The sequence below is a fragment of the Cotesia typhae genome, unplaced genomic scaffold (assembly GCF_013202065.1).
Source record: "Cotesia typhae breed Kobodo isofemale line unplaced genomic scaffold, CoteBio_Ctyphae contig_4, whole genome shotgun sequence".
Lineage (NCBI taxonomy): Eukaryota > Metazoa > Arthropoda > Insecta > Hymenoptera > Braconidae > Cotesia > Cotesia typhae.
The window spans coordinates 5,852,970-5,877,109 of NW_027423748.1; the positions used below are offsets into that span (position 1 = coordinate 5,852,970).

Below are 24,140 nucleotides of genomic sequence, written 5' to 3' on the forward strand. Positions count from 1 at the left end.
TACCAAACATTTATTTTTTTATCGAACAATTATCTATAAACCAACTTTTTCTTGGTGTAATACACGAAAAAAGCGTCTTTTTGTAATCAAATTGAAATATTGTTGGTGTTTTATGATAATAATCATAATCAGAGTATTATAAAACTGAAATTTGAGTGAATAGACTTCATTAACTCCATTAGATACTTGGCTCAATTTCTCGGTGACCGGACGATCATATTATTACAAGCATGAAAAGGGGTTTAATTTAAACCTGAAATTACCAAAATAATTACTTCTCTTAAGTTTCTCATCAATGTTACTAATTTCTTTACAGATATAACAACCCCGGCGTGCACAAACGTGAGATATAATAGCCTGGCTGACGTGACATCACAAGAGTTGGGCTTCAACCAACTAGACTTCACTCCTCTGGTCGTATCAAAAATGAGGTGAGTTAATTTATATTTTGTGATTAATATCTATAGATTCACAAGCCATTACAGAAACTAGAGAATTCAAATAATAATTACCGTGGCCCAGATATCGAATATCTGGTAATGATTAAATGTTCGTTTGCAACGTCAACAAAATGTGACCAATGATTGATTCAAATACAAACATAACATGCAAGTAATTAATAGTATACAGTAATATAATGATTCACTCTAGTTTCACTGATGCGCCATTAATATTAACATAAACATTGAAATAAAATAACAAATACGATAAATTAGTTGTCGCGGTAATTTCATATGATTTTACTCAGTCCTTTTAGCACCTAAAGTATCCAACAAGTAGACAGTCGAGTTGTGGATTAACACAAATACTTTATAAGCTCATAAGCTCACAACAAAACGTCAACAGCGAGAAACAAAGGCGAGTTTCAACTCTCGTATTACTTGCTTTCTACCGTTATCCTTATCCTTCCTTATGCGCCAGTGAAATTGACTCTACAGGCTACCATAGATGTGTATATACCTAAGAATATACATATAATAGACCGGGAATTCTCTAGTGTATCTTGGTAAATGAGTCGGTGAGAATGTCGAGATATCCTAAGTGGAGAATTAACAAAGTCGTTGTATAAGATCCCGACATTGTTTAAATTAACTTCTTTTTCTGATACGCTCTCGATTATAAATGCCAATTTTTTTTTCTATTTTTACTTGCTACTTTATTAAAATATGATCATACGTTTGTTTTGTTTGATAGCTTGGAAAAAAATGATCATATATGGTCATACGTAAATTCTTACTATTTTTAAGTACTTATGATCAATATCATCACCGGTCAATGACCAGAAAACATAATTAAACATATATGATTAATTATATGAGATTATAGCTGATCAGTGATCATATATGATATATTACAGATTGTACCCATTTATTTGTAATGAATGATTAGGTCATCACTGATCATATTTGATCATCGGTGATCAATGATCACTGTTCATGCCTAATCACTGATCCTTTTTGGTCATACTTGATCATATACAATCACCGTTGGTAATTTTTCACTGATAAGTCCTGATTTTACACGATCAGATGATCACTGATAATTTCTGATTATGCATGATAGGGTGGTCAGTGATTATTCCTCATTATTCATGATCAGGTGGTCATTGATCATTTCTGATCTTACATGATTAAATCATCATTAATCATATGTGACTACTATTACTATTATCTGAAGTTCGAAGTATGGCCAAAATTTATCACATATGGTCATGTGAGACTTTTTTCATCTACATGTTTAAACATTGTTTCAATACTTATTAAAAATATAGAGCTTTATTTAGTAAATCATAATCTATATTATTCTTTAATAATATACACTGTAAAAAATTTCTTTTATTTTAACCCAAATTATTTTTAACACTAATACACAATATTTCTTACGGTGTGTGTTTAATTCAAACATTTATTAATTTTTTTCACAAATTTTATTTTATATTTAAACAAGATTCATAAAACATTTGTGATAAAATCCAACGAATAATAATGACTAATGACTGTAATAATAATTAATATCATTTCACGTTATCGAGGATCCCATACAAAAATATGACATTAAACTACATTAAAAAAAAAGTCAAGTTCGGTTAAATTTCCAGCATTTATGTGAAACCAGCCGGAACTTGCTCTTCAGAAAAAAGTTAAATCATTAGCAAAACAATAGTAATTTCCAAACTAAACCAATTTATCTTGTTTTTCACGACACTATAACTGTTAGAGAACTTCTGGGAAGCAAAAGTTTGTAGAATATTTCTTTAACGATGTAGTAGAATATGTTCACATCAATTCTTAAAATTTATTATTTTTGTGAATCGGCTCGGTGTGATCTCTTTTGAATAATTTAATTAATTTTAACATTACACAGAAGACTGAATTTTACAGCAGGTTGTCAAATTTTGAACTTGTTCGTGAAACCACAGTATACTTTAATGTTTTAATGAGGTCATTGCGTAATTAAAACGACATGTACACTTTTTTTTTGTTAGATGTCAAAACATGTATAAAATCATGCTCTAACGAATTTTATAATTAGTTTCCAAGTTAAATATTTTAGTAATTTAATTATTAATTCAAAATACTTCCTCCATATTATTTTAATAAACTTCGTTCTCTAGAATTACTTTACCTTTTTTAAAGTTAATTATGCCGGAAGTGTATAATAATAATGAAAAAGGGCGCGCAGTAGTCTATCGGGTATGGCTTTTGCTTACCAAAGCATTGAACCGGGTTCGAGCCCAGCGGACACTAAAATGTTATAAATTTCCGAATTAATATTTTTTCAAAGTAAATGATCAAATATTTCAGATAAGCTCTGATTTGTTTTTTTTTTTCAAGGTTTGTTAAAAATTGAATAACTTGAAAACAGAAAAATTTATATTAATTTTTCGACAAATAAAAAACCATCATGAAAAATTCCAGTTAACATTTTTAAGCATATCTAAGTCACAAAATTGATACATTCTGCAATGTTTTTTCCCCAAATAATCAATTTACGACAAACTCCAAAAAGAAAGTCATTCGAAACAAATTTGACCAAACCAGTTTTTTATGACCAAAAATACTGGAAGCTAAAACTCTAAAACATTCAAAACTTTAATCGAATAGACAAGCTACGAATCACCCTAAACTGAAATACTCTCCCATTATATCTATTTTCCCTTTGTATTCAGAACATTCGGTTCCATTTCTGATCTCCCTCGCCTGCAACTATTTACAAACGGAGTAGAAGTAGAATTTTTACAAACCATAAAATCTGTGGACTCTATACTTGTTTTTAAATGTCGAGCATCTAGTGCAACAAGAAATTGAATTATTCAAATGAGTTGTGGTTATCCGGTTAGTTGGTATAGAGCTATGTCTACTGGGACGAACGAGAAACGAATGAGTATAACTAGACTATATATGTATATATATGTAAATATCCACACAATGCCACAACGTTTTGCCGATATACATGCAGCCAGACAACTAAAAGGGACGCATGCGCTTTAAAATGTTGGGAAAACTACGCGTTTCACATCGGAATTGCAAATGCAATCACCGGGAGAAAAATTGGCTGTCATCTGACGTGGAACGGAAGGGAAAGCAACGTTAAAATGGGTGTGAGCATTGTCAAGGGAGCACCGAGAGACAGGGGAATGCAAAGTTGAATGCCATAGAAAATATAAAAAATTAAAAAATGCAAAGGAGACCAAAAAGTCGATGAAAAAATACCCGTCGCTCAAATATTGCCAGTGGAATCAATTTAAATTTAATAAACTAGTCATAGCTGAATGATCCTAGATAGCAAGGGATGATCAATGGATGATTATCGATATAGCTGGCACAAGTTATTCTTTTGCAGCAGACTTATATTCAAAATGGTCGCACACGCGATTAAAATTAAAAAGCGATATGAGAAAACGCAATCTTGAGCTGGAGATTTTTAGCATTTTTATTTTAGAATAATGTTGAGCTTAGAGCAATGCTCGAGGCAATATACGCCGATGAATACGAGGGTTGAGCAACAGGTGACGCGTCGCGGGATTGTCACTGTTACGCCGTTTGATAAAATCGCTCGCGCAGATAGGAAACTAGACTGTTGGAGGTTGGAGACGCGTGCGTCCCGCGAGAGTCCTGAGTTGTGCTAGGCCATCTTTCTCTGTCTCTCTTTGAACTGTGCTATACATATAAATAGATATAGGTTTGCTCTCAACCACACTCGAAATCCGAATACAATTAGCCGGGTTCCAATTACCGGATACTCACTGAATTGGAGTCATGTTCGTCATACATATGCCCGCCGGCGTACACTGCTAGTCCACTCGGAGCGATACCTCTGACTGCAGTCCGCTTATGAATTTCTGCCTTGGCGCAAGCATTATTTATCAGCGGGTCTTTTGTTTGCACGGGACATTGACTGGAAGAGGTTATTTAATGAAAATCCTCGGGTTCCATTCCATTCGATCATAATTAGCATCAAATTTTCACTGGTAGAGAACATTATCTCGCTCGACATGTTGAACTTCGATTAATTTTGATCTTTATTGCGTTCATGGTAGATATGTTATTCATATTTAGTTTGATAGAAGATTAAAGCTTCATTGTATTTTAAAAATTTTATTGTCAGTGGATTACAATCATAAGTTATTAGCCACGATAATTGTTGAATAAAAAATAAAATTTATAAATGAAGAAATTAATTTTACTGATGTTTTTGATCCTTTAGTTCGTTTTGATTGAAAAAATAAAATTTTGGGAGAGTTGCTAGTTGGTACTGAAATCAGTAGACTTTTAAATAATTTCTAATTTCATCTATAAAAATAAATTAGTCGTAGAGAATTTAAAAAAATGCGTCAATAGCTTCCTAAAATTTTTACGTGGGATATTTCTCGCTTCGCTCGACCGATTTCCAGATTTTTTTTTATTTTCTTTAGTTATAATAAATGAATTAAAAAAAAAAATAATTCTAAAAATTTTCCGACAAGGTAACAGCTAGTAAAAGTATTAATATAAAGTAAGCATAGAGGAAAGAAATCGAAAAAAGAAAAAATGCACACTGTTATTATTTAGAAACAGCGTTGTATGCAAAGCGAAAGAAAAAAAAAGTAAAGTATAATCTGTTGATTATGATTAGTAGATGCCAACCAATTTTTTCAATTTTTTTCTAATTATTTTATAAGTACAATCTAAAGTTTTCAATTGATCAGGCAATTTGCTGTAATATTTTAATGCTACTATAGAGGAGTTTTTGAAAGCTATTTTTTTATTGACTTTCGGTCAATAATAATAAATAATAATAAACCACGTCTTAACAAACAATTTTACAAAAATTGATTTTAGCAAATTTTATATTGTAATACTATGTAAAATCTTGATGACATTTTTTTTAGGTAATTATTAAATAAAATTTCTAAGTGAAAGTATTAAAGTTTACCAATACAGCCATTTATAGTATTAAATATTTCAGTAATTTTCTCGAGCTTGCGGGAGAGTTAAAACTTAAATGTTAAGTGTTGATAGAACAATAATAAAACCTCTTTTAAAAAGTAACCTCGACTCTTAAGAAGTTTGGATAGAATTTTAAGTCTTGATATAAATTAACTGATAGTATAAAGTGCAATTTCAAGTCAATGCACACGAAAATACGATAAAGTTGCTCTTGAAAACATAATTCTAGTTCTTTAAGAAGCGATTAATTTAGTCTTTGAATAAAGGATAGAGCTGAATGGAAGGAGAACTGAAGATGGAATAGGATAGGGCAGTACTTTTCTGGGGAAGGAAGTGCCAGAAGAGGAAGCAAGTGGCGAGGGAACCCAGCCATTTAAATTAAGTGGCTTCCTCTGAAATTAGATCAGGACGAGCGCGCATGAGGTTCACTGTTCACTGTACGTTGCTTTCCGCAGTACTACTTAAATTCTCGGTCTTTCTCTCAACAGCCCTCTCCTGAGAATTCCAACCTCATTCCCTTCCACTTATATTTTGTATTTTGTATTTTCTATTCATATTCATTTTCATTTAAGTTGTTTGCTAACTATTTTTCCTTTCTTACTCCTTTTTCAATTTTATACCTCAAGAGAATTCATCTTTATTTTTTAATTCGTTTTCTTAGTGAGTGGTCTTTTTTTTTGCTTCTTTTTTTTTTAATTTAATATTGAAGCGGGTAATTTTATTATTTAATCATTAAAACTTATCCTGTTTTTTTTTTTTTTTTTTATTTTCTTTAGGAAAGTTGTTTCTAAGTCTGTGTAATGAAACACTCGTGAAGTGGTTCAAGTATTTTTTATTTAAAGAATTTTTTCTGATTTTTTTGATGATCAATCTCAACACTGTTTTGCTAATATATAAATATAATATGCGAGAAAATGAGTTATATGTGTAGTCATACATTAATATTTAGCCCTGTTTGAATAAATATGATCATAATTTTTTAAATAAATTAATTATTGTATTAATTAAATTTTTAAATTGTAAATGATCACTTATAGCAAAATTTGTTTATAGTCGTGGATATAGCGACACCAATAAAATATTAATAAAATTTAAGTTAGTCAGGAACTGAAAGAATGTTTTCAAAAATTTACCGTAGTCTATTATTAAATTTTACCGAGTTTAACATTGAAAAAATGAATTTTCTGTAATATCCTATGTATTAAAATTAATGGTTGATTAAAGTTGGCTAAGTATCGAAATAACTTAAAAACATGGACCCTGACTCCTTATTGGTTTAGAATTAGAACGCGGATGTATACGCGCAATTTAAAGTCCTTTTTTTTTTTTTTTATTTAAAAAATTGTGATAAATTGGTTGTTGTATAATCTTCGGCAATTTTTATTAATTAAATAATTTTTTTTGGCAATTTTTACGCATGTACAACTTACTTATCTGCTTTATTAACCGCTGATACATTTTTTATAAACAAATATTTATTAAACTTAAATAAAACAATCCGTTATACTTAATAAATAAATAAATTGTTTTTCTATTTATAAATTTATTAACGGTAATGAATTCTTATAACAGTGCACTAAAAAAAAAAAAAAAAGAGTGTGTGTACTCATGTACACGCGTTAGAAGTTATACTTCTTTGGCGTATAGAAAAAAAATAACTAAAATTCAGTGGTGATTAACGATAAATATTATACTAAAATTAATTAAAAAGATTACATGTAAATGAAAAACGTTTTATTTACGTGAAAATATGACTACATAGTAAAAATATACAATCATTATGACTATGAATTAAATATATTTATAAATATTTTAAATAAACTATTTTATACTTGTAGATTCTTCTCGTAGTGACTGAATAGGGACGTGAGTAACAAGAGGTTTGTGGTAGCTAAAATATGATATAAATAGTCTTGTTGAAACTGTAGATAAGTACCTTGTAAATACACATCAATAGTGGTGCCATGCCGTGTTGTTGAAACTGAAGTGTCATTATTAATTGATAGATTTAAATCGTCATTAAAAAATTTTATCAGTGGCTCAGAAGTCTTTAAATTAAAGTTTATATTAAAGTCTCCACTCAAAATCATAGGTAACTTAACCTCATTTTTACCCATATAAGATGCTCCAGTTGTTGTGAATGGAAATAATGTTCTTTTCAAAAAATAAATAATGTCTTCAACTTTTTGATTTGGAGAAATATAAATTGCAACTAAAACAATTTTATGACCATCTTCCATTACACACTCCGCTACACAAAATTCACCTACGGTCGACTTTGATGAACTTACAAATTCGGACTGTCTGACTGTCATATCAATGCAAGGAGTAATAATATTTGTAGTATCGTTTGCATTGTGATAAATAGCAACTAAATAAATAAATAAATGTTAAGCTGAGTGCTCGTAATTTTTAGAGTTACTTAATAAAATTTGTTTGTTATAATAAGAATATAAAAAAAATAATTAAAATATCAATAAATCAAATTTAACGAATAGTTAAGATCAAAAACAGTATGAACACTCAGTATTTAGGGTTTATATAAACATGTATAGAAAATAAATTAATTTTTTTTATTTATACTTAAAACTTATTAATGTATCAGAAATAAAACAAAACATAAAAAAATTATTTTTTAAATAATAATAACGTAATAATTTTTTATTAATGATATAAATAAATTATACATACCGACAATCAACCTTAAATCTATAAATGCACGCAAAATAGTTTATTTAAATCAGTTTTATCACTAATATTCAATTTATATATATATACATATATATATATATATATATATATATATATATATATATATATATATATATATATATATATATATACTAATATATATACATGTATACTAATAAATTATTAGTATATACTATCACCGTCGTGTATAAAATTGATTTAATAAAAACATCAAAATAACGTTTATTTATTCACACTGTTTGATTATACTGTAACGAAACACGTGTTCTAACTTAGGGATGCACGATTCAAAATCGATTCTTACTAGAATCGATCTTTTCCTGTTGTCGATTCGATTATTTAGATCGATTCTTCAGAGTCGGAATCGATCGTCTAAAAATAAAATGGCGACGATGACCGGGAATTTTGAAAGAAAGTATTTTTTAAGTAATTTAAAAACTTGATTCTAAAATTGAGATAAAATTTTTTTTAAATATTATAACAAATTAATTGTAGCAGTTAAAATGAGAAAAAATCCCACTTATAGAAATTATTCAAATCAACAAGTGTAATTTTTTAACTCATTTACTATATAAATAAAATACAAATATGGTGAAATATCTAATAAATTCTGTGTCATTGAAAATTTTTATAATCGTATTAGAAAAAAAAATTTATCGATAGTCCTTCTCAAGAAGATGAAAACGCAATTGAGTTTTGAACCGAGAAAAAAAAATCTGCACCAGTTTTATCATCGATAGCCTTGGAACACCTCACGATTCCTGCAACTTCTGTCCCGTGTGAAAGACTTTTTTCTATTGCTAGTCATATTGGAAATGCTATCAGAAATCGATTAAGTGCTGACCATTTATAGCAAATATTGTTCCTTAAATCCCTACCAACAGCGGAATGGTATTTCTAATAAGAAAAACTTAATTTTACTTTCTTTTAATAATTTTATTATTCTTTTTGAAACTAGAAAAAAATATTTATTTTTTTATTAAAATATACATTTAACTAATAATACTTTTTATTTGATTAATATTTAATAGCATTATTAATATTTAATTAAATCAATTTAATTAATAATTAATTAACTCATTTAAATACATTAGAATGTATTAGAATACATTTAAATGTATTAGAAAACATTTAGTAAAAAAATTATAATTCACTGTTATTAAGTGCAATAAAATATTATTTTCAATCTAGAAGAAATGTCTATTTTAATAATTGAAAATGCATTAGTATAAGCCATATTAATTTTTAAATTAGTTCATTATAATGATATGGAATTTTTTAAACTTGAAAATTACGCCTTCATTCAAACGATCGATTATCAGTGGATCGATTCTTTCACACTCGATTTTATCAAGGATCAATTCTTTCGATAAAAATTATCGCGATTCTCGAGATCGATTTTTCTTTTGGAATCGTGCATCCCTATTCTAACTTAGAACTTCTAAGTACAAAAATACTAGAATATACAACTTGAACATAGCTATCGACTTTCATGCCACCTAGAACTAATTTCATACTGTTAAATTTGGGAGTCGGTGTGCGCGCGCATCGTAAAAATTCACCCTCATCAATTTTCTCCAACGCGCCAAAAGAAGTATAACTTCAAAAAAATTAATTAATTAGATTTAAAAGAAGAATTCTCGAAGGAAAGTAATTATTTTGAAGAGTTTTACTATCTTAAATTAAAGCGAAAAATTTTTGAATAGAGTAAAAGTCACTTAAACCAAGAAATTTCTTAGCTAAAAAATCCAAAAAAAGTTATTGACACAAAAAGTGTAAAGTTTGCTTAATAAGACTCACTTTCCGTAAATATTTAAACATTTTCTATTTTACTAAGATTAAAATAATCACTAAATTATAATAATTAATAAAATTTTACAATTGATCATTAAATTCACGTAATAGCAGACCGGTAATTTTCAAAGTGAGACATATGTTTGAATAATTAAAATCGATATTCAAACTGAAAGCAGTTTTATTATTTTATTACATCATCTGTTGAACTCATAATAAATACCAAATTCATGGAAAAAGCCCATTATCAAACCTTGGGTGTAAACATTGATCAGAATAAAATTAAATTTACCTGATACACTTTTATCGGTATCGTAAAATAAATTTTTACAACTCATTACAAATTTAGTGCGTAAATGGTGTTTAATTGTCATTATAGCTCGGAACCATTCAATGTTAACGGCGTTCGCTAAACGTAACTGCTCTTTAATCCGACAAATTATGCAAACATGAAAGAATAAAATTCCTCAATAGAACATATTTGAGAGCTCTTTTTTTTAATTTTTCTTCAAATCATTGAAAATATATTCGTTATCAAATCCGTAAAATTGCACCAAAAGCAATTTTCTTTATAATTCACTGTTAAGTTTGTGAGGAAAATTACTGGACCGTATAATAATTGTGAGATGCTAGAATGCTGCTCTATCATTTTTTAATAACAGTAATAATACCTTTTTCAAATTTATGGAAGAATATTTTTTATGTAGCTGAAACATCAAAAGTGATCGCAGCGCTACTTCAAAGTAAGCAGATAGTGCCGTTATTTGGATTCGGTTTGACTGAAGATTTTGGTAAATTTTTTAGTAGTTTCAGTAAAAACATTTTATTTTACTGTAAATTTTGATACCAAAATAGTAAAAATGATTATTCTTCTTCTTAAATTTCCACGTTTATTATTTTTGACCGGCACACTACACAGAAAAACAAATTAACTTGAATAAAGTAAATAATTTTGAAGAACTTCTTCATCTTCTTGATTTGAGGGGAAAAATTCTTAAACTAAGAAATTTTTCTTGGTTTAAGTAAATTTCCTTAATTTAAGAATTTTTCGTTTTAATTGAAGACAATGAAACTCTTCAAAATTATTTTCTTGGTTCGAGAATTGTTCTCTTGATTCAAGTTAATTTTTTTTTTTTTTTTTTTAGTATACAGTACATATAAATGGCACTTTTTCATATTTTTTACGTTGTATTTGCGAATAATCAGTAGTAGAATTGTATGTAGATCAGGAATCGCGGAATATTTACCACGCTACAACTTCACTCCAAAATTCGATGCGTTATTTTAACATACATAATGTATGTATTAAGCTTTGACGCGATAAGCAAACGATAGATTTTAACACACCATAAGGCGTGTACAAAATGACTACAAAAAATTATAATTCAAGTGCGTTTAATTAAACAATACAGTTAGGTTTCGCAGAGCATTACTGTCATTTAAAAAGACTTGTTTTTAGGCAAATATTCTTTCCACGCAAAATTAACTTGGTAAAATTATCTATGCAGACGAGCTTGAGTAATCAATTACTATGCAGGAGATATTGTACACGGATTTAATTGCCAAGAATCCGGGGATCGGAAGGAGGAGAAGGATCAAGAGTAGGAGATGGAGTAAGAGCATAATTAATGAGCCGAAAATGATTGACAGGAATCGATATGGATTAAGATTCATCTAGGTAATGGATATGTAAAGATCATCTCAGTGACTAACTAGGCCGCTACCCCTATTTAGAATGCTCGCCACAGCCCTGAAGGCATGACACGTACGTCCGACGTACGATGATTTTATGCGGGCGTAGCGAGCGGTACCCCAGACAAACGGAGTCCTGAGCTTACCCTGTCGTTGACAGCCTTCTCTCTGGTCCTCTAGCGCTGTCTCGCCCTCTCACCCCCTCACCCTTTCTCACTCTTGCTCTCTTGTCCCTGTCTATGTACCTTCATTATACACACAAAGACTGGTCTTCTATTCCTCTATATATCCTTTACTTTCGCTGAACAACCAAACTCGTTATATTATTATACTGCTCAACTGGCTGTTCCTTTGACAACTGGGCGAAACAGAGAAGTGTGTGTCAACATTCCTTCTCAGCGAGTTTACGAGTGTTCATTTTTTAATTATTTTCATTAATTTCAAGGAAAATTTAATTTTAACTGAGTTTTTCATTTTCAGGTAACAGAATGAAAGTTTGTACAACTTAATTCAATTTTTTTGTGTTTCCTATTTTTTAAAAACCGTTTTCTTCTTTATTTTTTAATTTGAGATGATTGATGGAAAAATTCATTTTGGAGCAACAATTTTCAACTTTTGGCTGTAAAAAATCGGAAGTGAGTTTTCATTACCAAAGTAAAGAAATAATATATATAATAAATTAGTAGAAATTTAAATAATATGCTACGCGCGCGCCTTAATTTGAACCAATAATGAATCGTGGCCCGATTCTTGCAAGTTTCGACCTATAACTAAATAATAAAGCTAGAAAATTTCATCATAGTTTTTCTAAAAAATTTAATGTTATAAGCACATATCTCGGTAAGATTTATTGTGAGATAAACAAGTGTAAATTTTTTTGTGCTATCTTCTTATAATTTTCATCGCGTATTTTTCTAAAAACTCTTTTCATACTTCACGCATAATTATCAGTTTATTTCGAAGCAAACTCGCGATGCGCATAATATTTAATGACCAAAATCTTTTGCACTGTAAATATTTGCGCCGCGAAAATAAAAATACGAATAAAAAATTTTAAAGTTAAATTATAACAAGTCCATGTATTTAATACTGGGCATTACTTGCTTTCAGTTTTAATTATACTCACAGTAAACACGATGCTAGGTAGCAATGTGATGATACTGCTTTATTTGTACATGCAAATAAATGTATATAAACCGAAGGACAAAATAAACACTCCTATGAGAAGAAATTTCTGTCGTGCTGGGAGGGTACAGAACACATTGCACTGATGAGCCCTTGTACCTGCTATTTGGGCGGGACGCCGTTTTTCAATGTTCTCTTTCTTTCTTTTTACTGAACGCGAACAAGATTTTAGTGGCTATTATTAGCTAGCTAAGCAATTGGTTTTTTATTTTTCTGGAATCTAGGCATATATTTTTCATGTGTTACTCATTTAAATTTTATTTATTTTTTATATAAATTAACTCAAAAAAATTTTCTTAATCATATTTCTGCAAATTTTGATATCTGACGATACATGACCGGATATGATCATATACAGTCTGATTTGGTCATATATTGCCATATCACGTTCTACATATGAAACATAAAAAATAATTTATTGTAATTTTTCAATTTTTCTGAAAATGTGAATATCAATTAACATGTAGTATTAAATAAAAATTATAATAGTAGTTAATCAAACCAGAAATCAATCGTTAATAAGCTTTTTAGATTTAAAAAAAAATAAAAATTATGTCTAGACAAAAATTTCTTGACTCAAGAATTTGTTAAACATTTTAATAAATTAATTTTTTTTAGAAAAAGATCTTAGATCATTTGAGAGGATTACGATGTTCATATTGTAAAAATTCATGAGTAAATAGTAATTTTTTTAAACATAAAATTATAAAAGTTAAGATAGTCGGCCGCGATAGCCGTGCGGACTAATGCGTTAGTCTGTACGGATATCGTGCCGATAGGCGCGGGTTCGAGCCCCAGCGGTTGTTAGAAAATTGATTTCAATAACAACCGCTGAGGGTCGCTCTAGTAGCCGAACTGTACTGATCAGGTTTTCTGTGGTTTTCCTTGGTCACTGTGCTAAAGCTTAAATGGGCAGGCACAGGCAAATGCGTACAGTACCTGTAAGTCGGCCACAGCCGCTACCTCGAACGCATTAAGGTGGGGTAGAAATCTACCTCACCGAGAGGGTGAGGGAAAAGAAGGAAATAAATGTGGTAGTTACTAATGTATAAAAACATAGTAAGAATAGATGAGAGACAAAAGTGGAAGTAAAAATAATCCCCACCCTCTCCTTGTAAAAACACACTAAGGTTGTATACAAGTAAAAATCACATTTATTTATTTATAAAAGTTAAGATAATGAAAGACTAGTCCCCTTCCATTAGCCATCCTATAACCATTTTTGTACAAAACTATTTTCACACATGCAGTAAAACTGACTATGCACACTCACTCACAATCAAACCACTACGACATGCGCAAGTATCAACTAATTATATACCCCCACACATTACCAATCAAATCTGTGATTTAATACGTGTCATTTGTGGAATTATTTATCAACAATTTACTCGTCATCCAAAGCAGTCTTGTAGAGTCTATCAGTCAGTTTAGAAGTAAATATAACTCTATTATCGACATCGATTTATTAATTAATGTCAGTCATGAATAAATTTATTGAGTCGATAATTTTCTTGTTGGGATTAATTAATCTCATTAAAGCAACACCAGTAGCTGATAATGGAGATTATTGGAATAAACGTGCAGCGATATTGAGTGCAGAAAAAAATAATTTTATAGGCAGCAATTTATTACTCAGCTCTGATGAGCTGTTAGCTAATGAGGTATTGGGTAACTTTAAGAAGGAAGAAATTGATCAAGGTAGCAACAAAGTTATTTTTAAATTATCTTGCTTTTATTGGTAATTGCATCTTAGACCTTGAAGTTGTTGACTATCCATGTAATTATCGGTTTCAGGCTATGTATTATTTTTTTTTTTTTTTTTTTAAATAATGCTTTAAAAATTGTAGTGGAAATGAATTGACTATGTTTTTAAATTCATTTGTAAAATTGAACTATCTATTAAAACTAACGCGTGAAAAATAATAATTCTATAAAAAATTCAATTTTTTTTACAATATTTTTTGTGTAAGAAAAAAAATTATTAGCGGAAATTTTCCATCAAGTATGTTTAACATTTATGACGAAAAAAAAAAAAGAAATTATTAAACAAAAAATGCTTAAAATTATAGTTTATTTAAGTGATTTCTTTTGAAGTTAAAAAAATTTTTTTAGTGGATAGTAATTTAAAACATTACTATCTCTGTAGATTTTAGATAAATTTTTTAAAATGCATCTTTCGATATTTCAATGACTGTAAAGATAACCGAGAAAAAGTTTTGTAATTAAAAAATGTAATCGTATGCGGAAAGAATGTGATATTATTTTATCGCGTGAATAAAAAATAACGGGAAGTCTACGGATGCCATGTTATTGACATTTGCAGTATACGATAGTTCGTTATTTATACTTGCAATAACAATGTAGTAAAAGAAGCTGTGATAAATATAACTGAAATTGAAGTATTGTATCACGTTATTCTATCAATTCAGAGCTTTGTATTGAAATAATTTTTAAAGTCAAATATTTTTTTAAATTGATCATTAAAAATAATTAACTTCTAAACATCGTAGCAATTTAATGTTCTTTAATAAACATTTAAGTTATTTAATTTATCTTTGGACTATAGAGTTTTAATATTCTAAAATTAAATGTTTGCAGCGTTTGAAGATCAAACAAAATTTTACCCAGCGAGAAATTTCATACAAGTACAAAGCAAAATTGAAAAATCAAAGGTATTTCGTGTTATTAAAATGATGCCCAAGGGCGCAGTTCTTCATACGCATGATTTATCCCTCGTCTCTGAGAACTGGCTGTATAATAACGTTACGTACCGAGACAATTTATATATATGTAATCAGACGGGAAGCTTAAAACTCAAGTTTTTTGCTGCGCCTCCCAGTGACTGCGACTGGAAATTGCTGAAAGATGTTCGCAAAAGTGCGGCTTCACTTGATGACGTCAACACACAAATTCGCCGAGAACTTTCGTTGATCACCGATAATCCAGATGCTGCTTATCCTGATAATTATTTCGCCTGGATTAAATTCCTTAAAGTTTACAAGGTTCTTAGTTCAATGGTGACTTATAGGCCAGTTTTTGAGGATAGTTTTTACCAGGCTCTTCAAGAGTTTTACGATGACAATATATTGTACTTGGAACTGCGTGCTTCGTTATCGACACTTTATGATTTAAATGGGACTGAATATGGACAAATGGACGTTATGAAGATTTATCAAGAAGCAGCAGACAGGTAAAGCTTTGTTGAACATGATAAAAATTTATTTTTTAATTGGCCAATTATCGTGTCAGGTCATAAGACATATCAAAAGTTATATGTAGCCATATCAGATTAGACCAAAGATTTTTTTCGGCTTCGCTTTACGAGACAAAAATTTGTTAATTAAATTATATTTTATTTTCTGCAGGTTCAAAAGAGACCATCCTCATTTCTTTGGCGTCAAAGTGATATTTTCACTTTCAGCAATAAAAAACATAGCATCTCCACGAAAAATCGAAGAATCCATTAGCAAAGCTATCGAAATGAAGAGCGAATTCCCAGAATTTTTCGCAGGCTTAGACATGGATGGCTACGAGGACAGAAGAATGCCTTTGAAAAATTTTGTCGAACAACTGACAAAAATAAATAGTGAAATAAAATTTTTCTTCCATGCCGGAGAAACTAATTGGAACGGTTTCGTTTCAGATGAAAATGTCTTAGACGCAGTTCTGCTGAATACCTCGCGAATCGGGCATGGTCTTGCGATTCTGAAGCACCCGGAGATCTTAAGACTAGCTAAAGAAAAAAATATCCCTCTTGAAATGTGTCCAGTTTCGAATCAAGTTTTAAAACTAACTCCAGATCTACGCAATCATCCCGCCAGTATGTTGTTCGCTGAAAACTACCCCGTTGTCATTTCGAATGATGATTCTGGCTTGTGGGGATCCAAGGGACTCAGCTATGATTTTTATGAAGCTTTCATGGGAATAATGCCTCGAGGTGCCGATTTAAGGGCGTTGAAACAGCTGGCGATTAATTCCATAATTTACAGCGCGATGGATGATCACAAGAAGCAACGGGCTCTCGGAATTTGGTTCGAAAAATGGGCGGAATTTATTGGGAAAGTAAAAAATTTGAGGGATTTGTAAAATATTTCATCCATTCCATTGCATTTTAAATATTATATAAAGTAGCTGTCAATCGCTTTGTGAAGCTTGAGTTGGAATTTGTTTGTTTCTCAGTAAAACAATTTTTCAACTTTACATCTCAATTATTTTATCCACAATTATGTTCTTCAGAACTTTTGTAAACATTTATAATTTTTTATTTACTAGGGTAGCCTGAAAAACATTTTCTTTTAAAATTACCATTAATTTTATGGTAATTGTGAGACGGATGACACGGCTGTATAATTTTTCGGTAAATGAAATTATTTATTAATTTTTTTTAACAAATTTTACCGTAGTCTATCGTAAAATTTTTAGGTTTTCCATAAATTTGATCTAATTTACTATAAAATAAATAATTTTTTCATAAATTTTATTTAAAAATTTCAAAAAAAATTTAACGGTAATTTTTAAGGAAAATTTTTTCCGTGCAAACGTCGTCAATATTATTGATTTACTTTCAAATTTTATCTTGAAAAATGAAAAAGATTTTTAGTTTTATGTATTGTCATCTCTATAATTGTAATCGAAATTCTATTGAACTTAAAAACCTCAAAGTACTAATCAATAATAGAATTATTACGCGAAAAAAAAATTCTAAACTGTATCTGATATATTACATCCAATACACTTTCGACCCTTAAACACAATATATTACTGAGCCAAAAATAGCATCACCTTGATGCCAAATTAAAATCACTTTTTTATCAGTGTACCTTCCATTTTCTCAACTAAATAATAGACTTGTATTTCTTCTCAAATGATAAATATTTAAATTTTTAAAATGATTTTTTTATTAAAGAAATCACTCATTAAAAAGCATTGAAAAATAAATTAAGGCACTTATTAATCAGTAGCTCGAAATAAGTAATTCATTAAAAAAATCAAGCAATGAATTACAAAGGTAACATTTTTTTTCTCTTTCGGTCCCTCATTACCAGTTTTTTTTATCCTTGTTCTTCTCTTTTTGCAAAGCAATAATTGAAAGACGACGACAAATTAGCTCAGGTCTGGGCTCGGATCACCGAGCATTCGATTGCCAGCGCAAGAACAGATTTTCTTTTTTCCTATTCTGGCATCGACGTTCTTTCCCAGAGGGCTATGTGCCATGGAAACGGATTTTTAATTAAAACCGTGACAGGTTAAGAGTATAATAAAAGAAACGAGCTAAAAAAAATTTGCTCCGTTAATATATTGACTTTGAATAAGTATAGCGAAACAAAAAAAAATAAATTTATCGCTCAATTCTTTTTTTTTTCTTTTTTATTCAACGTGTTCTATTTTTTATTTTTAAATATATTATACAAAGTTTAATTTCCTATTTGCTCATGCATGATTTTTCATGTAATACGGTGTCAGTTTTTAAAATTGACGTGACAGTCGTTTTTCACGCGGGGAGGTGTTACGGCCCGAGTAAAACAATTGGGTTAGAAAAACACACTTGTCTCTTTGCTGTCAATCTGTGATAATTACTTCTATGTTGTTATTTAGTGGAACGACAGAAGGGAGGGGCGAAGTTTTGATAACAAATAATTATGATAATTATTGATCAATTGGAAATGGAAATTTAAATAAAAGGTGAGTAGAGTATATACAGAGCAACGAGAGGAGAAATAAATGAATACATAGCTACAATAAAGCAAAGCAATGAGGTTCACTGCAATATATAAGTATTACGTCGAGTTGTTGTTCGGAGCCGAAGAAACTTTCAGAGTAGGGCATCAATGCGTTTTCATCGTTAGCTATTCAAATGGTTCGCAATATTCCTACCTAACTATAGACAATAGTAAAGCGAAACAATGCCCATGTAAAAGTAAGATACAGACCGAAATGACATAAATATTGGGAGAAACAAACTTATTCTGCCACTGAAGATCCAGATAGGGATGCAAATAAATGTGAACTACAAAGCTATTTGCAGAGCGGTGAATGTACCGTTATCTTGCTATGAATTAGGACATCCAATTTTTGATAGGTTGTTTTGTTCTTTTGTACATGGAGTAATACCTGAAAACATTCAAGAGATTTATGGTTATTATGCGCTATTAATTTTTAAATCTATAATACTCACAACCTTTTTTAAGTTTTTTTCAAATGATACAAAAAAGTTAATGTTTTTCTTGATTATTGCACGCCTCATAAGCGAAGCGGATGAGATTGTGCTCTACATTCGCCTTACAAAAATTAAGTGATTTCTTGAACTAAAATTGTCTCCATTGATTTTTTATTGCACTTGTAGAACAATATTCACTCATAAATATCATCGAAAAACTCTAGTTTCAACACTTATGACATTTTTAAAAAATATTTTGCTTTTTGAATAAATAAAAAAAATGTTATAGTTATTACTATCACCTTGGATAGTAATCGTGTATTTAAAAATACCAATCTAGTTTTTTAACTAGTTTTGTTTTTAAAAATCTTTATTTTTCATATCTCAATAATTTTTTTACTACACAAATTATATATATATTTATTTTAAAAAAATAAAAATTGAAACATATCAACATATAGAAAATTAATACAAATACAATTTTTTCGGATATCTTCTTTTAAATTATCACTTCAAAAGAATCTAAAAATTTTGCTAATCCGTAGTAGCGTTGACATTTATTATTTCTAGTTTACATTATTTGAAGTAAACAAAATATAAAATTTTTTTATGTTAGTATAAAAAAAAATTATTATTTTAAAGAAAAATTTTCTTAACAGCCGATCCCTTCTTTTTCTCACGTTTCACTCACTGTAAGAAACGTTACCGGCCTTGTTGCACTCATGATTATAAAGCTATTGCAGTTTTACGTTTTTCTTTCAAACAAAAAAGAATTTCGAAAAAAAAAACGCTCTGGTGCGTAGTAGATAATTAAAAAATTTATTATGTAGCAGAGCGTTTTTTTCAAAACTCTCTTTTGTTTCGGAGAGAAATATAAAGCTGCAATCGTAAGGACTGGCTGTTAAATCAAGTTTTTTTTTTTGTACAAAAAAAAGTAAAAATCCAAAACGAACGAAGTAAATATATGAAGAAAATAAATGTGAAGTTTCATAAACAACAAAATCGAGTGATGAAAGTTATCAACGTCGTATCTCGTTTGAGTCGAGTAGTGGTGACGTAAATTACTTGCCAGTAATGCTATTACTGTGACGAGGTAGTGAAACGGAGCGAAAATGTCTGGTGCATTCAATCTGAAACTCAGAATGCACCCTCATGACATAGATTTTCCAGCTTTACCCAAACATAAACGTTAATTTCGCGTATAAGGATTACCCGCATGCTTTTACCCTCCGTTAACAATGTTACTTAACTTTTTACGATTAATATTGTACTCCAACGAGTTTATAAAGATCATAAACATAACATTATAATAACGTCTGTTATTTACTTTTCATTAAGTAAGATATGCGATGAAGAATTTCAAATAACATTGTCGCTAAATTGATTACATCTTGTGTATTAATCATAAATATATTTCCGGTAGTAGTTGGTGAATTATTAATTAAGATAGTAATTAATAAATTAATTTTGTAACTGTGAAAATTTGATAGCATTATTAGGTTAAACGAAGAAACTGAGACGGTAAATCGAATTTTGTAATTATGTGAAATTCTAGCTGAAAGCTTAAACAGAGTAAGCCGCTAGAAATTCGACAACGCTGGGATAATGCAAGGTGATCACGGAAAGACTAGTACTTTAATGAAACACGATACTCAACACCAAAGACTCGTAAAACAGCGCTGAGTGCTGTTTAATTTTTTCGTTATCTCTGCTATTAAATAAAGTAAAACAACATAAAAATAAATGATTATTGTTATTCATTGCGACTATTTTATTTTACTTGAGTAATATAGTTTTCATTATTTATTTATAGCAGTAAAGTTGATTCCTTTTAAAAAAAATTCTTAATACACGGAAAAAAAAACTATAATTTTCAACAGACGAATTTTTACGATTTAATATTGCACGATTCATGATGCGAAGCATCAGAGAGTGCTTTATCTTAAATTTTGAAATGTAAAATTATGAAACTTTCAGTAAATTTTTAATTCTTTAAAGTTTGAATTCTTTAAAGTATTCAAAAATTGATACTTGAACTGTTTTTTTGCAAAATAACTATTAAATGCGATAGATTGTAAATTTTTTTTAATTGCATCTGAAAACTTAATGAATGAGTTTTAATTTGCATATCTAACTATCGGTCTAGGGCAAAAATTACCTACTCATTCTGTCTATCTAATGAAATTTTACTTTTGCATTCATTTTATAGTGGATAATTATTTTATTAATAATTTAGAAATTATTATTTTAGTCATAATAAATATACAAGGGTCAAAATTGTAACGGCTATTGATAACTTCAGATATACAATATCTATTCAGGCGTTTTAACGATGTACCTTATGGACATAAGCATGATTTTTTTTTGTATACGATCCTAGAAGTTTTTTTTTTATTCACTATGAAATCTACTTCCATTTCGGCTGCCGAATGGCCTTTTTATTTTTATACGTAGGCTAATTTACCTGACCTGTTTGTAGAAGAGTCAGATGTTCGACGGTCTGACAGGCTTGCTGCTAAGAGACACATCTTTCAAAATACCAAATTTTGCTACATCGTACTTCGAGAAATCCTACATCGTAACAGTGATCGAGCTTTGGAAAGAAATACTGAGTGACATTGTGAATTCTAGTAGTTTAAAAGTCTTCAAAAGTAAAGTGTTTGGTTATTTCATAAATCTAGATAATTATAATTATAATAAAGACTTAAGAATATTTTATAAATAAAATTTATCCTAAATATTTTCAAGTCTTAATTAATATTTTAAAGCAGGATCGAGATTTCTACAGGCGTACTAATTTCTACTTACAAATCAATTTCAAATTTAGATTGATCTCAAAACTAATTCACGTTTGTGTCAAAATATGAATTTCAATTTTAAATTTATTTTAAATCAGAATTTTTTTTGCACGAGTAGTTTGGACTTCATTCTGCTCAAGGTTGAATCTCTTTATTGGTGCCTTAAAATTATTAGTTGAATCAAAACGAATCTAATCAAATCGAATCAAGTCAGCTATGTCAGACTGTATTCATTTGTTAATATTTTAATTTTTTACGTTACTTTATATAACTTTATTGCATTTAAAAAATTTACTTGAATATTTACTTTAATATTTAATTGAAATTGCCGTTTGACCTGTTCCTTGACATAAAATAAACAAAATCTACATCTAAATCTAAATTTACCCATCAGAAAATTATTTTTCTTGGGTACATGAATTCTTATTTTGATTGTCATGATTGTGACCAAAATTTGATGAAGACAAAATAAATTAGAATCTTTTGAATGTTGGTATAACATCAAAAATGCGCTTTTTAAAGTTCGTAAATTGTTCCGCATCATCTGTGAGAGTTAAGAAGCGTTCCGGGCTCTTTTATATCAATAACCTACTGAATCAAAGTGACCTTAATCCGGAACTCTGTTACTTAGATCGTTGAACGTCTAAGCAAAGTAAAATAAAGTTCCAAAGTGACCAGAGTATAAGCGGCAGGAGAAGTAAACTTGCTCATTGAGTTTGTGTGAGCCTCTCATACAGCGCCGCTATGCATTTCTATCGGCTACTTAACTCCAGAAAAGTCAACCACTCAACATTATTTCCGTGTAGCATGTACATGCACAAAAGAATAAAGTGGTGAGCAGGAGAAAACGTTAGCTGTTAACTGTTGTCTGAAAGAGAGGAAAGTAAGTGTGGTGCGACTCTAGTGTAAGAGAAACAAGAACCAGATTCTACCCACAGGTTTCTATCACGTTGAGCAAATATCCACGTAAGCTCTTCCATAAAGTTCTACCTAAAACAAAAAATTCCTTTCTTTTCGGGGTTTTTATTCTTCACAAATAAAAAAGCCTTAATCCGAAATTAATGGGAATTCCGCTTTTTTCATTTTGTTTCCCGCAAATACTTTTATTATTATTTTTATGAAAAAAATTTAAGAAGTTTAAAAGTTCACGCCCCTAATTATCATGTTAATTCTTTACATAACATTTTTATTAATAAATTATAGTCACGCGTAATTTTACAAAATTTTATTAAATTATCATACTTAGAACTAATAATTAGTTGAAAAGTTAATTTTTAGTGTCAAAAATATCGGAAAAATAATCCACGGTTTTTCTTATTAATAAAAATTAAAAAAGGTATGCTACGTAATTTAGAATTTTTATTGAATTTAATTTGAATTTCCCACATAGAAAAAATTAATTCTTGAGTAGAAAACCATTTTTTAATAATTAGGGGAAAAATTGATTTTTTACAGCGAAATCGCATTAGCTTTGTCTTTTCATTTGGTTCAGAACAAACAAATTAAAAAAAATAGGAAATTAATAAAGAAAATAATGTATTGAAAAAACTAGCGTTCACAAATAAAATTTTTTTTTCTTTTTTTTTTTTTAAGATCTAATTCCTCTGTTTTTTTTTAAATATTATTCCTAAATTCTACTCAATGTAACGCAATCTTGTAGTATGAAATTCCATCTTAATAATTTCTATTGTTCATTGAAACCTGCAAATTCAAAAAAACTAGAAAAAAGTTCATTTTACGAAATTTAGTAAAGCGTTATCAAAATATTTAAAAAATAAATAAACATTTTCCAATAAATCAACTCAAAAAAATATTTATAGCCATCGGAAAAACACATACATCTTGAAAAGTCTATTAAAAAAAAAAACACTCAAAATACTTAAAGTATGATTTTATATTTTTCAGTGGTAGCGACGTAAAAGCGTAAATTATTTGATGCTTTTTTCACAAAGTGCTAATGGCTCCCTCGCGATGGAGCTACGATTAATGGCGAACGGTCCAATGGGCAGTTGAAAATTCCATAAGCGTACAGAAAATCCACATATATTAGCAGACGTGGTTAAGGTTTAATAAGCTTCTGACATTTTGATATGCCGCCGTAATTTAACATATTACACATACTTAAATTAATGCGAAGTATAAATTATGACAGAAATAAAAGTAATTATCTTTTGTGTAAAATAATTACGATAATTATGCGGTGTCTTGACACTAAAAATTTAAAATGACGTTAATGTTACTTGACACTCTAAATCAAACAGATAAAGTGTGGGGTAGTGAGTAGTGAAAAGTGTAAAAGAGTGAAAAATCTAAGTGGCTACTGGTTTTGTCAGACTCCACTAATCTCAATATTTACTCTTTATTTATTTC

General features: G+C 29.4%; 2 protein-coding genes across 3 annotated transcripts in view; both read left to right on the forward strand.

Annotated features, from left to right (window-relative positions):
• LOC141526937 (uncharacterized) overlaps positions 1–24,140 on the forward strand; it is a 146,091-nt gene that overhangs the window by 64,565 nt on the left and 57,386 nt on the right. For both annotated transcript variants that reach the window (XM_074242096.1, XM_074242097.1), the window contains exon 3: positions 317–431. In XM_074242096.1, coding sequence (XP_074098197.1) covers positions 317–431 — 115 coding nt within the window. The remainder of the gene's footprint in view (positions 1–316; positions 432–24,140) is intronic.
• LOC141526938 (adenosine deaminase 2-like) lies at positions 13,552–17,704 on the forward strand. Its single transcript, XM_074242098.1, has 3 exons — positions 13,552–14,513; positions 15,414–16,005; positions 16,181–17,704. The coding sequence occupies exons 1-3, from the start codon at positions 14,288–14,290 to the stop codon at positions 16,899–16,901; spliced, it is 1,539 nt and encodes a 512-aa protein (XP_074098199.1). The 5' UTR covers positions 13,552–14,287; the 3' UTR covers positions 16,902–17,704.